The sequence below is a fragment of the Musca autumnalis genome, unplaced genomic scaffold (assembly GCF_047663935.1).
Source record: "Musca autumnalis isolate F117 unplaced genomic scaffold, ASM4766393v1 scaffold_4, whole genome shotgun sequence".
NCBI classification, from domain to species: domain Eukaryota; kingdom Metazoa; phylum Arthropoda; class Insecta; order Diptera; family Muscidae; genus Musca; species Musca autumnalis.
Window position 1 is genome coordinate 238494541 of NW_027411977.1, and position 13450 is coordinate 238507990.

Sequence of the window (13450 nt, forward strand, 5' to 3'; positions counted from 1 at the left end):
CTATGAACAAAAATCAGCTGACTGTCATTTAAATCCTCCAAAATGTATATCTAAATGCAATGAGATTTGTACTGGATTTATTAAATCCAGTCGAGGATTTATGGCTAGTTTAAATGAGCTATAACACATATTAACTTTATTACATTAACACAAATTATAAAAATGCTCCATTAAATTTAATCGTAGCAGAGTTTACTCCTCTGTTCTGCATTTTATGACACCGCAACGGATTTTGCTTCATCATCCAAATGGTTTTTAATTTTTCCTCCTGCTCCAGTTCAGATTTCCAAAAAAACTCCAACTCCACTTCAAAAATAATTTGCGTCTCGTGAATTAAAGCCATGTTCGTAACTTTAGTTTGTATTTCTTTATTTGTTTAAACAAATTCTTATAATTTTAGACACTCTTTCTTGTGTTCAGAAAAAAAGACTGCGACATTTTTAGGGATGAAAAAATTGGCTTGCTTGGCTAGGTGTCTTTAAGCGAGTGCTTAAAAAATGTATCGAGCTGAGTGCATTTTTCATAACTCCGTGTGGACTGCATCGAAAGATGTATTGAAATCATAACTCTGCTTTGCACTACCTCCACACTTTTTTGCTGGGATAGCTATTAGCATTAGTAGCATAATGTGCTAAAATTTTCAGTATTAAACAATAAATTTGTAATTTGAAGTATTTTTTTTTTTTTTTTTTTTTTTTTTTTGAGGCGAATTCAATTTACAAAAAATTCTTTTGACGTTTCAAATTCGATCAGATGGGTTGATGCATCTACCTTGGTAATTGTGCTATGAACAAAAATCAGCTGACTGCCATTAATATCCTCGAAAATGTATATCTAAATGCAATAGATTTGTACTGGATTTATTAAATCCAGTCGAGGATTTATGGCTAGTCTAAATGAGCTATAAGGCCATGTTTATATTAGCTCTGTTCCTTTATGTGCCTGTGGTTACCATTTCTTACCATTTTTAACCTGCAAAGTGTTCCTTTACTTTAAAAAGCATACAATTTATATGAGACCTGGGGCTCAATTCTGTTTCTATGAAAATGTGAAATGAAAACTTTTATAAAGGAGAAAACTGTCAAATGAAAAATATTATAAAGGAAATATTTTTCATTTCAAATTTTCATAGAACCGGAATCCAGCCCCAGTTCACCACTTTTACCATTTTTTGCCACTGTTACCATTTTTAAAAGTAAAGGAACAGACCAATTATAGCCTTTTGCAGGGTTATATGCCATTTAGATATGACACCATTAGCCGGATTTAGCACATTATCAGGATTTATTTGCTAAATCCAGCCAAAATCTACCAGATTTCCCATACAAAAATAATATGCCATTTAGATATGACACCATTAGCCGGATTTAGCACATTATCAGGATTTATTTGCTAAATCCAGCCAAAATCTACCAGATTTCCCATACAAAAATAAATCCTCCTATTGAGTGGATTTGTTTTAAATCTGGCATAAATCCTCGTATACAACTCTGTTTTTTGCAACATGTTGCTAGAAAAAACAAAAAGTTGCAAGCTGGCACAAGAAACAAGGTAGATGCATCGGTGAATTGCTACACTAAAAATAATTTCAAATGTAAAAATTTGCAGACAAGGCGGAAAATTTAAATTTGTTTTGATGTACAAAGTTGATTTTAATCAACAAAGACTAATATTTACGATGTCTAAATGATAAAATAATTCGTTTATTTATTTTAGATGGGCAAACTGCGATAAAATATTTCTTTATATGCTCTTTAGTTAGCATTAGTAGCATAATGTGCTAACATTTTCAGTATTAAACAATAAATGCCTTGTTCCCGTACTTTATAAAGTGGTAAAAGTCGTAAAAGTCGTAAACGATTTTCATATAAATTTTGTGTACGGGAACGTAAAATGCGTAAAAGTGGTAAAAATTGTAAAAACTTTTTAGTTCTGGAACAGAGCTAAATTTTGCAATTTGACGTGTGTTTTTTGAGAATTCGTCTTACAAAAAATTCTTTTGACGTTTCAAATTCGATCAAATAGGCTGAAGCATCTACCTTGGTAATTGTGCTATGAACAAAAATCAGCTGACTGCCATTTAAATCCTCCAAAATGTATATCTAAATGCAACGAGATTTGTTCTGGATTTATTAAATCCAGTCGAGGATTTATGGCTAGTCTAAATGAGCTATTAACCTTCTTTATGGGGATTTATTTGAAATATAAGCAATGGAATTGACATTTGAAACCGAGTGGGTTTTGTTAAAACGTTTGTTATAAACGTACTGTTACATTCAAAAGATTGAAAGAAGACTTCAAGAGGTCTTTTGTTGCCTATAGAAGACCTCAAGAGGACTTCTGTTATCTATAGAAGACCTAAGATGTCTTCTGTTGTCTATAGAAGACCTCATACCCTGTTTGCACTTAACCGGATTAACCCAGTGGGTTTGCGTTTCAAATGTCAATTCCATAGCGTAAACGTCAAATAAATCCTCATAAAGAAGGTTAACCCGGCAAAAAGCTCCAGTGCAAACGCCGTCTCAAAAAGTCTTTTAATGTCTATAGAAGACCTCAAGATCTTCTGTAGTGGAATTCTGTTACACATTTTTTGAGGTACCGACAAAAATAGGTTATAATTTCGTTAAATAACGAAAATTTTCGGTAAGATAGCGACAAAACAGTAGTAGTCGTTAAGTTCTACCGATATCAAGAGTGCTGCCAACCGTGTTAGTTTTTCAGATTTTTGTCGGTAACTCGAAAAATGCGTTAGAGAATCGCACTACTGATGTCTAAAGAAGATCTCAAGGGGTCTCCTAATGTCTATAGAAGACCTCAAGATGTCTTCTAATGTCTATAGAAGACCTTAATATATCTTTTGTTGACTATAGAAGACCCCAAAAGGCCTTATGTTGTCTATAGAAGACCCCGAGAGATTGTCTATTGTCTATCTCTATTGAAGACTTCAATATCTCAGAAGATTTCTCTTATCTATGGTGTGCTGAGAAGCAGTTATAAGATTACTTCCGGGACCTATCATGAACAACCCTTTTACCAAAGAGTCAATTTCATGAATGTTATCTCTCACATGTTATGTTTGTGGGCATGTTCAAATGTCTTTGCTCCCGAAAAAACTATTAACTTACTAACCCATTTCTTCGCAACATTAATAATAGTATAAAGCGATGTTATTGATAAGATTCGTTATGAAAAGAAATTGATGTTTTTGGGGCAGGTTAATGACATTTTAAAGGTTAAAAAGTCGCTCAACAAAGAAAGTTAACAAGGAAGAACATGAACTCTGTTAATATAAATATCAGGCACAGGTCCGAAAGAGTCATGAAATAGTTTGAAACCATCGAATAGTTCAAAGCATTAACAATTCTCAATAGAAAAATGGAAGTATTTACTTTATTGCCTTTCTTACTTGCCCTACTTTCTTCGACATTGGCCGTTAGTTTTGAAGAATGTACCAATGTTGCGGAAAATACATTTATCGCTGTGGAAAATAATTGTCGTTCCTACATATACTGTGCTGCCAATGCTGAAGAATCACTTCAAGAAGATTGTCCTTTGGATACATATTTTGATGAAATCATATCGGAATGTGTGGTAGATGAATATGGCATATGTCCAACAAATATGGAAGAAACTGCGGGACACTCTGAAGAAGTAAATACCGCAGAAGAAGAGAAGGAGGAAGAAGAAAAGGAGGAGCAGATAGAAGGTTTGGAAAAAGAAGAAACAGGCAATGAAAATTTAGCGGAAAAGGAAACGGAGAATAAGGACATAATTACAACAGTGACAGTACAACCTACAATGGCCGCAAATAGACCTACTTGCAATCATCTGGAGGATAGCGTTCATCCTCACCCAGTACGCTGTGAATATTATTACAAATGTATGCGCGGCTATCTAACAATTTTCCGTTGTAATTTCTTCTACGCCTGGGATTATGAAAAGCAGATTTGTCTACCCAGCCAAGATGTGCGGTGTTATGGAGATTCTAAAATAAGGAGAGTTTACTAACGTTAGGAAAGACCGGTTAGATTGTTAAGAGTAATTTAAGTTTAGAACTAATTAAGAAATATATTTTTTATCTGTTGAATTTAAACCAAATTGTTTTGTAATCAAAAAATTAACCATTCTTTTGTTTGGAAAAATTCCATGGAAGCACCCTTTCATTCAGAAATGTTCTATAGAAGAACCATTTTTATCAGAAAGGTTCTAAAAAAACGCCTTTTCTTTCAAAAAGGGTCTATAGAAGCACCCTCTCTTTCAGAATGGGTCTATAGAAGTACCCTCTCTTTCAGAAAGGGTCTATAGAAGCACTCTTTATTTCAGAAAGGGTCTATAGAAGCACTCTATATTTCAGAAAGGGTCTATAGAAGCACTCTTTCTTTCAGAAAGGGTCTATAGAAGCCTATAGAAGAATTCTTTATTTTAGAATGGTTCTATAGAAGCACGCTTTCTATCAGAAAGGGTCTATAGAAGCACCCTTTCTATCAGAAAGGGTCTATAGAAGCACATTTTCTTTCAAAAAGGGTCTATAGAAGCACCCTCTCTTTCAGAATGGTTCTATAGAAGTACCCTCTCTTTCAGAAAGGGTCTATAGAAGCACTCTTTATTTCAGAAAGGGTCTATAGAAGCACCCTTTCTATCAAAAAGGGTCTATAGAAGCACCCTTTCGTTCAGAAAGGTTCTATAGAATCAACCTTTCTTCCAGAAAGGGTCTATAGAAGCACCCTTTTTATATTTTGTTTCCAAAAAAAGTCAAAAGAAACAAGGGTAGAATAGTTTCGTCGCGAGTCAAAACGATTCATATTATTAGCTAATACCTTCTTAAATCCTATTAATAAATCCTTTATTATAATATTAAACTTGCAGCATGGGTCGTTTCTCTTTGCCCTCCAAATTTTCATTGGTATAAGCATAGCCAGTGCCACCCTGCAACAAAGACAACACAACAAATTACCAATTAAATCTATTTTAAAAATAATTATATTTACCCTTTGTAAAGGAATGATGTCCTTTTCCTTGAGCTTTTGGCTGGTCAGTGGGTGTATCATGTCCTTTTTGATTAGTTTTTCCACACACTCCATTGTGACAACATCGCCACTGAAAGGCAAAGGAATTTTTAAAGAAATTTTCTTTATAAATATCATTTAAAACAAACTCACGTTGGCCTCAGCACCGCACAGGGTATTGCATTACTTAGAACATCATGTGTCACTGGGCACATATACCTTGCCTCCTTGGCAATTAATGATTTTCCCTTCTCCCCATCCTTCAGCAAGGTGAATTTAACATCTATTAAATCTTTGGCCTTTAAAGGTTTCTGTGACACTGGACAGTAAATGGTGGGATCAGGTTTTTCCACTTTTGCCCTACCAGCATTTGGACACTCGGAAGGTAACCAAAAACTAGGAAGTTTTTTTTCATGACCATTTGCCATATTCGAAATTGAACTTTCTTCGCGTTTTGCGGCATCTTTCGAAGTTCCAGGCATATCCACTGTACCATTCACCGGCTTTCCCGACTTAACAAATGCCTCAACTGCTGTAGCCTGCTGTCTATTTGCTGCCTGGGTTTGTACATTTTCCTCCTGCTTCTTTAAACGTTCATATTCCTTCAGTTTGCGACTGTATTCATTTTTCTTGGTTATAATATATTGCAGTATTGCTTCCTTGTCAAAGAGATAACCATCTTTGGTAACAACTGGATTCCTACACGGTTGCAGTGTGAGGGAGCAACAATCGAAGGATTTTACAGAATCTTTACCAAGACGTTGAGCATTGGTACCGTAGCCGGATTCGGCGGCATCCTTTTTCTTTTCATTATACGTGTAGACGGCTCCTGCGGTACAGTTACGGGCATGGCGAGTCATGTTGCAAGGATGTGTACTTCTTTTTGGATGTTAATAAGTTTTTAATTGGTGGACCACCCCACTATGTATTGAATAAAAACGAAGGCATAAGTTGAATATACGGACTGGATTTGGATCGATGATAAAAAAATTTCGATTTAAAGGAAAATTTTGTTCGCGTTAGCCGAGATTTGTTCCTGTCCATAGAAGAAAGTCTTAAATCCCCGGCCGAAGGCCGGCTATATATGAAAAAATGTCGACTTAAACTAAACTTATCGTCAAAACCAAGGGAATTTTTGAACTTTCGGAGCCTATATCTCGGGAAGTATGGACTTCCTGCGCTTGATATATACATTGGCGTGATCAGCACTGCAGGCCCTACCTGTGATACAAATTTCAGATCGATCCGAATCCAGTCCAAACATTCATCCTGTTCCAAAACGAATTCCGTTTTTATAACGCCTGCAAGTATGCTTCACTTTAACGGGTTAAATATCAAACTAATAGCAAAAATAAGACCTTTTTTGTGAACAATCGTGCTAGCTTTGGAGATATAAACGATGTACTTACGATAATAAATGATCCAGTTGGCTTCTGATAACTTTAGACTGGGCCCAGGAACAATTCCGACTTATATTTTTGATGTTTTTAGATGCAGAAGAATGTAAACAGAAAAGACTGTCTCCCACACTCTTGTTTGTGCGTGTTAACCGTTTACAGTGAATGCGAGGTGAGTTAACTACAAAGACGAATTGTATGATTACTAACGGCGTCAGTTTATGGTTTTAAATGCATACCACTTTAAAAAGCGTTCCCTTGCCTTAAGGCCTCGGCACATACGGTCCGTTGTGAGTCGCGTCACGCGTTGAAAACTACAACCACATGTGGTTGTTGTATCGTGACACTTAAGTCCCGGGCCACACTAGAGTAATTTCAATGAAATTTTGACAAGAAACTTTGCATTTTTTGGGAAAATGCACAAATTCAAGAAACTAGTGTACACGGTTTCATGTGGTCTGCAATTTTGCTTTGTTGCAATATTCGTATGAAACAAACAGACCGTTGTATTTTACGTTTTCTTGTACTTTCATGTCAAAATTTCAGTGAAATTACTCTTAGTGTGGCTTGGGACTAACGGACTATATGTGCAGAGGCCTTTACATTCGATATGTTTTCTTTGTCACTGGTTGGAAATAGTAGGCTGACTTCATAAATGCAACATGATTACAAAGACATAAATACAACAAGATAAGACGTTTTGTTTGCTATAATTTTTCAGTGAATGTCTTTTGAATTTAACATAATGTTATATCACGATATGGTGATATAACATTTTTTTCTTTTATACATTTTTACGTATTTAACCGAATTTACCGATCCAATTGACATAGAATTATTCTTGAATAGATCCTTGAATTCATAAATTTCGTTTCTGGTACCATTACATGAAATGTTCCTCCTTGGTTGCGATTTTGAATTAACTGCAACCTGTTAAGGGTAATGTTTCTATACAAAGTTTCGTAAACATTTTTTTGTTGCATGCATTTTGCCTAGTCTTATAGCTCATTTAGACTAGCCATAAATCCTTCACTGGATTTAATAAATCCAGTACAAATCTCATTGCATTTAGATATACATATTGGAGGATTTAAATGGCAGTCAGCTGATTTTTGTTCATAGCACAATTACCAAGGTAGATGCATCAGCCCATCTGAACGAATGTGAAACGTCAAAAGAATTTTTTGTAAATTGAATTCGTCTCAAAAAACATACGTCAAATTAAAAATGTATTGTTTAATACTGAAAACGTTAGCACATTATGCTACTAATGCTAACTAAAGAGCGAATAAAGAATTATTTTATCGCAGTTTGCCCATCTAAAATAAATAAACGAATTATTTTATCGTTTAGACATCATAAATATTAGTCTTGGTTGATTAAAATCAACTTTGTACATCAAAACAAATTTAATTTTTCCGCCTTGTTTACAAATTTTTACATTTTAAATTATTTTTAGTGTAGCAATTCACCGATGCATCTACCTTGTTTCTTGTGCCAGCTTGCAACTTTTTGTATTTTCTAGCAACATGTTGCACAAAACAGAGTTGTATACGAGGATTTATGCCAGATTTAAAACAAATCCACTCAATAGGAAGATTTATTTTTGTATGGGAAATCTGGTAGATTTTGGGTGGATTTAGCAAATAAAACCTGATAATGCGCTAAATCCGGCTAATGGTGTCATATCTAAATGGCATATTAAGGGTTGTTTACACCATCTATCAATGTCGTATGAGATGCCAAATTTTCTACCTGCGATTGTTGTACACATAGTGTAACCACTATGAAAATTTTCATCTATCAAAATGATTTGGCAACTCATATGTACATTTTTCATTTAAGCCCCCGGCACATACGGTACGTTGTGCGACGCGTTGCGCTTTGAAAACAACAACCACATGAAAAATGTGTAAGTGATGCCAAGTTTGTTCTTGAAGTTTTCATGTGGTTGTTGTAACACAACGCTCAACGCGCCGTATGTGCCGATGCCTTTAGGGAGCGCTCTATTTGATACGGCATTCTCGTATGTAAACATAAATTTATCAGCTGTTTTCTGACATTCTCAAACAAAAAATGAAAAACAAAATCTTTTAAAAAAGAAAATGGAAAGGTATGTATATTTAAATATTCAGTAAAGTAAATAAATGGCGTTTATAATGTTATTTTCAGATCGATTTGGTACCAAAAACATGAATGCCTCTATAACTCCAAACACCAATTTTACCAATTCCTTCAACCAAAATTAAAATTTGCGCAAAATTGCAACTCAACAATAAATGTAAATAATGACAAAAACAGCTGTTTTTATATTTTTAGGTTATGTCATACGAAAATAACACTTGCAGGTATGAACGCACAAATTGAAAGTTGTATGGATGACGTCAATTTTGACAAACATAGAGAATGTCGAATGGGTGAAAGAAATGGTAGCTCATATGACATTGATAGATGGTGTAAACAGCCCTTTAGTTGTATTTATGTCTTTGATGATTAGTCTCATGCATGGTACAATTAATGTGGGGTACACACCGACAGTCAACGTCCTTTTAGAACAATTTTCTCGCAAATAAAAGCATTTCTTTAGCTAAAAATATATGAAATGCAATATGTAAAGTATTATTTACATATTAGGAAAGTAATTATTCAGCTAGACTTTGATATTAACAAAATAGACCTCGATGACTGTCAGTTTTGCTGGTCAGTGTGTACTATGCTTAACAGGTAGATGCATCAGCCAACAACTACAACAAAAACGAGTTCAGTATTGTGAAATGTCAAAAATGTTTTCCAAAAATCACACAATTTTTTCAACAAAATTTTGTTAGGCAGTTATAAATAAACACATTATTACTTTTATTTTGTGTTTTCAGTTACAACAACTTTTTTGACAGTACATCAGCTGGGCTGATGCGGGTACCTGTATCATTGTGCCATGATCTCATGGTAGAATAATGTATAAGGTAGGCCACAGCTAACAGCTGACTACAATTTTTTTCTCGTTATGACCTATTCTGTCAAAAGCAGGGTTGACATTTTTACTGTTGTTGACATTATGCAATTATAAAGGTAGATGAATCGGTCATGGCCCAATTACAGGTCCTCCAGCAAGCGAATTCAAAGAAAAACAAAGATTTGAAATGTCAAAATTCATAAACAGAGGCGAAAGAAATTTTTGTGGCGAATTTCTTTTCTATCAATTCAGGTAGATACATACAACACATTTTCCGAGAAAATGTTGTTACCGTTGTTATTTTTGTTTGACGAAACAGAAAATACCAGCTGATCGATCTTGAATGCTAAAATAAACTATTGTGAATTAAATTCTCATACAAATTCTCATTTTACGTGTACAACATTAAGTTATTTTCTTTATTCGAAATAAATCTACCTGATTATGCACAGTTTGACACTTCTATACCTCACAGCGAATTCAAATTACAAATAGCTGTGTTCCTTTACTTACCTGAGGTTAACATTTGTACCACTTGTTACCATTATTAACCTGCAAATCGTTCCTTAACCCTAAAAAGTGGTAAAACTGGAAGCAATTTTTATGAGAGTGAGAGAGAACACAAATGCATTTCTCTTTTACCACAGGCTACCAGACAAATTTCTTCAAGAAAAAATGGTAGAACTGCTTTTTCGACATTTCTTTGACGATTATTTGATAATGAAGGAACAAATGAACAAACAACAGAAGAAAAAGGCGAACGCCGACAAAACAAAATTAAAAACTGTGAAATAAAAGACAAAAATTGAATTTTTTGTTTCTTTTTGACATTGCTACCAGATCTACCATTTTTTCGTTCCTTTACATTTCTGGTAAAACTGTTCATGAGAGAGCAATTTTGACAGTTTTCACTTTTACCACTTTTGCCCATGGTAGAACATATATAAGGTAAAGTTAATACTACAACAAATACAACTCGAACAACAACCACAAAGGAATTTGTTTTTGTTTGTAAACCTTAGTGTCAACGTAAATGTAAACAAAACAAGGAAATGTCTATAAATTATTGGAATTTAAAAAACTAATAATTTTTCACATTTGATTGAATATTTTGGAAAACATGAATGAAAACTCGTTAGATTTTTAATTTGAATGTTTCCATATCATTCCACTAAATGCATAATTTCTCGCAGAAAGTAGAATACTTGCAAAAATGTTTCGGGTCGCTGGTAATTCATTGAAAAAAGAGAAGCTGTTTCAATCATTTGCTTTTGAAAACAAAAAAGCACAAGTTTATTAGGGCTTTATTCTTTTCAAGTTTAACAAAATACCACACATATTAACAAATATTGTACCGCCTCTATTAGCGGTGTTTTAGTGTGCGGCATGTCGTTCGGACCTGAAGGAGGTTATATGTCAATGATATGAAGCCGTCTTTATGGGAAATAGTTTTTTTTCTGATGAATAAATTTGTTCTTCAAAAATATATATCCCTAATATACATCGAACATAGAAATAAATACATAAAATGTCGAATGGAGTTTGACACTAACACTACAACCCAGTTCAGTCAGCTGGGTATTGCTGCTACCTTTTCTTGTTCTACCATGACTTTTGCCATTAAAAAGGTAAAGGAACAAAGCTAATGTGAATTTTGACAGCTCAAATCTAAATCATCTGATTTTGCTGGGGGACCTGTAATTGGGCCATGGCATCGGTGAATTGTTACAAACACTATATCTTAAATTGAAAACAAAGACAAGAAATTTTGTTCGAGTGGCTAAATTAAATTATTGATTTTTTAATGAGTTGTAATACTTGCTAGAGTTGTATAGTTCATGAACGAACTAGTTCAATTGAACGATTCATTGAAAAGAGCGTATGAACTAGATCAGTCGATATAGTTCATTATAGTTCAATAGTTCACTGAACTATAATCAGTCGGTGACCGTAAGATCAACGAACGATTCACAATCTAGTTCAACATGTCGTTCACAAATTTATAAAGTGACGGCGTCGTTTTTATGTTAAGGGATCCCTTTGTAATGTGATCAGTTTGTTTATGTTTTGAATCAAGGTACATGGAATAGCTGTCCGAAAATTAAGATTTCTACAAAAACATACGAGACATAACATATTACAATATGTCGAATCCAGATTCAATCTGCCTTTTTGGATAGAAAAAAGGGGAAAAAATAAAAAGAAACACACACACAAAAAGCTTTGACAATTTCTACACACACACACACACACACAACATACGATTTATTGCCATCCACCTAAATGAAGGATGATTTTTCTAAAATTAATTAATCTTTCTTTAAGAATGCAATAAAACTATGCAAATGTAATATTTTTGTTATGGAGTAGTTAAATTATATAAGTCATTTGTTTGTTTGTATTTGGTGTATGTATGCGTTTTCATCAAACGACCGATTAAGAGCCGGTGAACGATTTTGATCCGAATGATTGAACTGGACAGTGAACTATGAACTAGATTACTGACCTAGTTCAGTTTAAAGAGCTGAGCTATTGAACTAGATCTTTCAAATGAACTAGATTGTACAACTCTAATACTTGCGAAAGAATGATTTGTTAAGTATTGATATTTATTGTTTAAAAAGTACAGGAACGAAAAAATTACAAATGTTGTAAAAATTCTAGCTAAAATGTCGCCGTATCTAGAAATCGGATGCCAGCAATCACGATGTTAGATCAGCCAAACTTTTCAAGTAGAAGATAAGAGAATGCAATTTTTGTTTTCATTGTCTCAAGTTTTGGGTACAACTTTTGCTATTTTTGGAACGCCTTTCTAGCAATAATATTCTTGAGCTTAACTGAAGTGAATTTTATATTTTACTCTATTTGAACTTTTAACATAAACAGTGAAGTACTAAATTTCATATGTTTTTGTAAAACCGACTATCTGTGCAGATACATCAACTTTGTTATTGCCAAATCTTTTCCACTAATAAACTAGTTGTTTTAAAATATTAAAACAACAACAACAATGGGATTAAGCCAGACTATTTTGAAAAAAAAAACAAAATTGCAAACACTATCCCAATAAAAAACGCAACAATGTTTTTAAAAACTGAATTGTTAAAAAATAAATGGTCTGTTCCTTTACTTTTGAAAATGGTAAAACCGGCAAATGTAGTAAAAGATGTAAACTGCTCTCATATGAAATGTCTTGAAAATTCTTGCACGTAAAGGAACAGAGCTAAAGCAATCTGTGCATTCATAAATTCAGTAAAATGACATGTTTCTTTTTTGGCAATGTCAGAGTTGCCACACATGTTTACTTTGTATTTTTATAATGTTGTCGAAAGGACTGGCTGCTTACTCAAAAGCTTGTAACAATTTGTACAAATTGGTACAGAAAGTTGTCTGTTAACTCACTTGTTCTTTGTTAACTCTCTGTTCTTCATTGAAAACTTGCAAGTTTTTGCTGGAAAATTTTCTTCTATGTAGCAAATAACCAGCCACACATAATATTTGCAATGTAAATATTGCATTTATGAACTCAGTCGTAATTTTTAATAGAAAGTTATCCTAAATATGCAAAAAATAGATTAAATTAAACCCTTTTTTTCTTACAATTGTCAATAATTGCAACATTTATTTTCTTTTTTCCTTTTTATTATATATTTCCCCGATTTTCTTTATAGTATGTACGTGTGTGTATATATTTTCATTTCTTAGACAATAATTTATAATTTACTCGCATTTAGATTCTCTGTTTAAATATATATAATATGTCTTTATATAATATTTATATATGTATGCTTTTATTTTTCATATAATGGAGATTTTTTATACTTATATTTATTTTTTTGTTTTTTTATATCTACTACATTTAGAAAAAGTTTTACAAATAAATTAAAACAATCAAAATACGATTCAAAGAAGACTAGTAGACGTGTGTTCACATGATATATCACAGAACATATAAAAATGATAGCTTTCGCTTTGGAAAATAAATAAAAAATTAAATAATTTTTTATTTTTCTTTTTTAATTACTATAACTACTTGGCATTCTTTTTTTATATTATTTATTTGCAATATTTCTTCTATAAAAAATGTTTAAAGC

The 13450-nt window shown here is 33.2% G+C and overlaps 2 protein-coding genes across 4 annotated transcripts; one reads left to right on the forward strand and one right to left on the reverse strand.

Moving 5' to 3' along the window:
* Nucleotides 1-3278: 3278 nt before the first annotated feature.
* On the forward strand, nucleotides 3279-4042 carry LOC141400810 (uncharacterized). The gene has a single exon (XM_073980325.1). It carries the CDS (start codon nucleotides 3376-3378, stop codon nucleotides 4006-4008), a length of 633 nt encoding a protein of 210 aa, XP_073836426.1. The 5' UTR covers nucleotides 3279-3375; the 3' UTR covers nucleotides 4009-4042.
* A 731-nt stretch (nucleotides 4043-4773) lies between these two features.
* On the reverse strand, nucleotides 4774-6557 carry LOC141400809 (nitric oxide synthase-interacting protein homolog). Of its 3 annotated transcripts, none has more exons than XM_073980322.1 (5): nucleotides 6416-6557; nucleotides 6228-6345; nucleotides 5160-5927; nucleotides 4989-5097; nucleotides 4774-4926 (listed from the first exon to the last, which is right to left on the reverse strand). In XM_073980322.1, exons 3-5 carry the CDS (start codon nucleotides 5864-5866, stop codon nucleotides 4855-4857), a joined length of 888 nt encoding a protein of 295 aa, XP_073836423.1. In that variant the 5' UTR covers nucleotides 5867-5927; nucleotides 6228-6345; nucleotides 6416-6557; the 3' UTR covers nucleotides 4774-4854. The 3 variants fall into 3 exon arrangements, with proteins under 3 accessions (XP_073836423.1, XP_073836425.1, XP_073836424.1); XM_073980324.1 differs by having other exon boundaries at nucleotides 6228-6307; nucleotides 6416-6553; XM_073980323.1 differs by lacking the exon at nucleotides 6228-6345 and having other exon boundaries at nucleotides 6416-6556.
* Between the last annotated feature and the right edge of the window lie 6893 nt (nucleotides 6558-13450).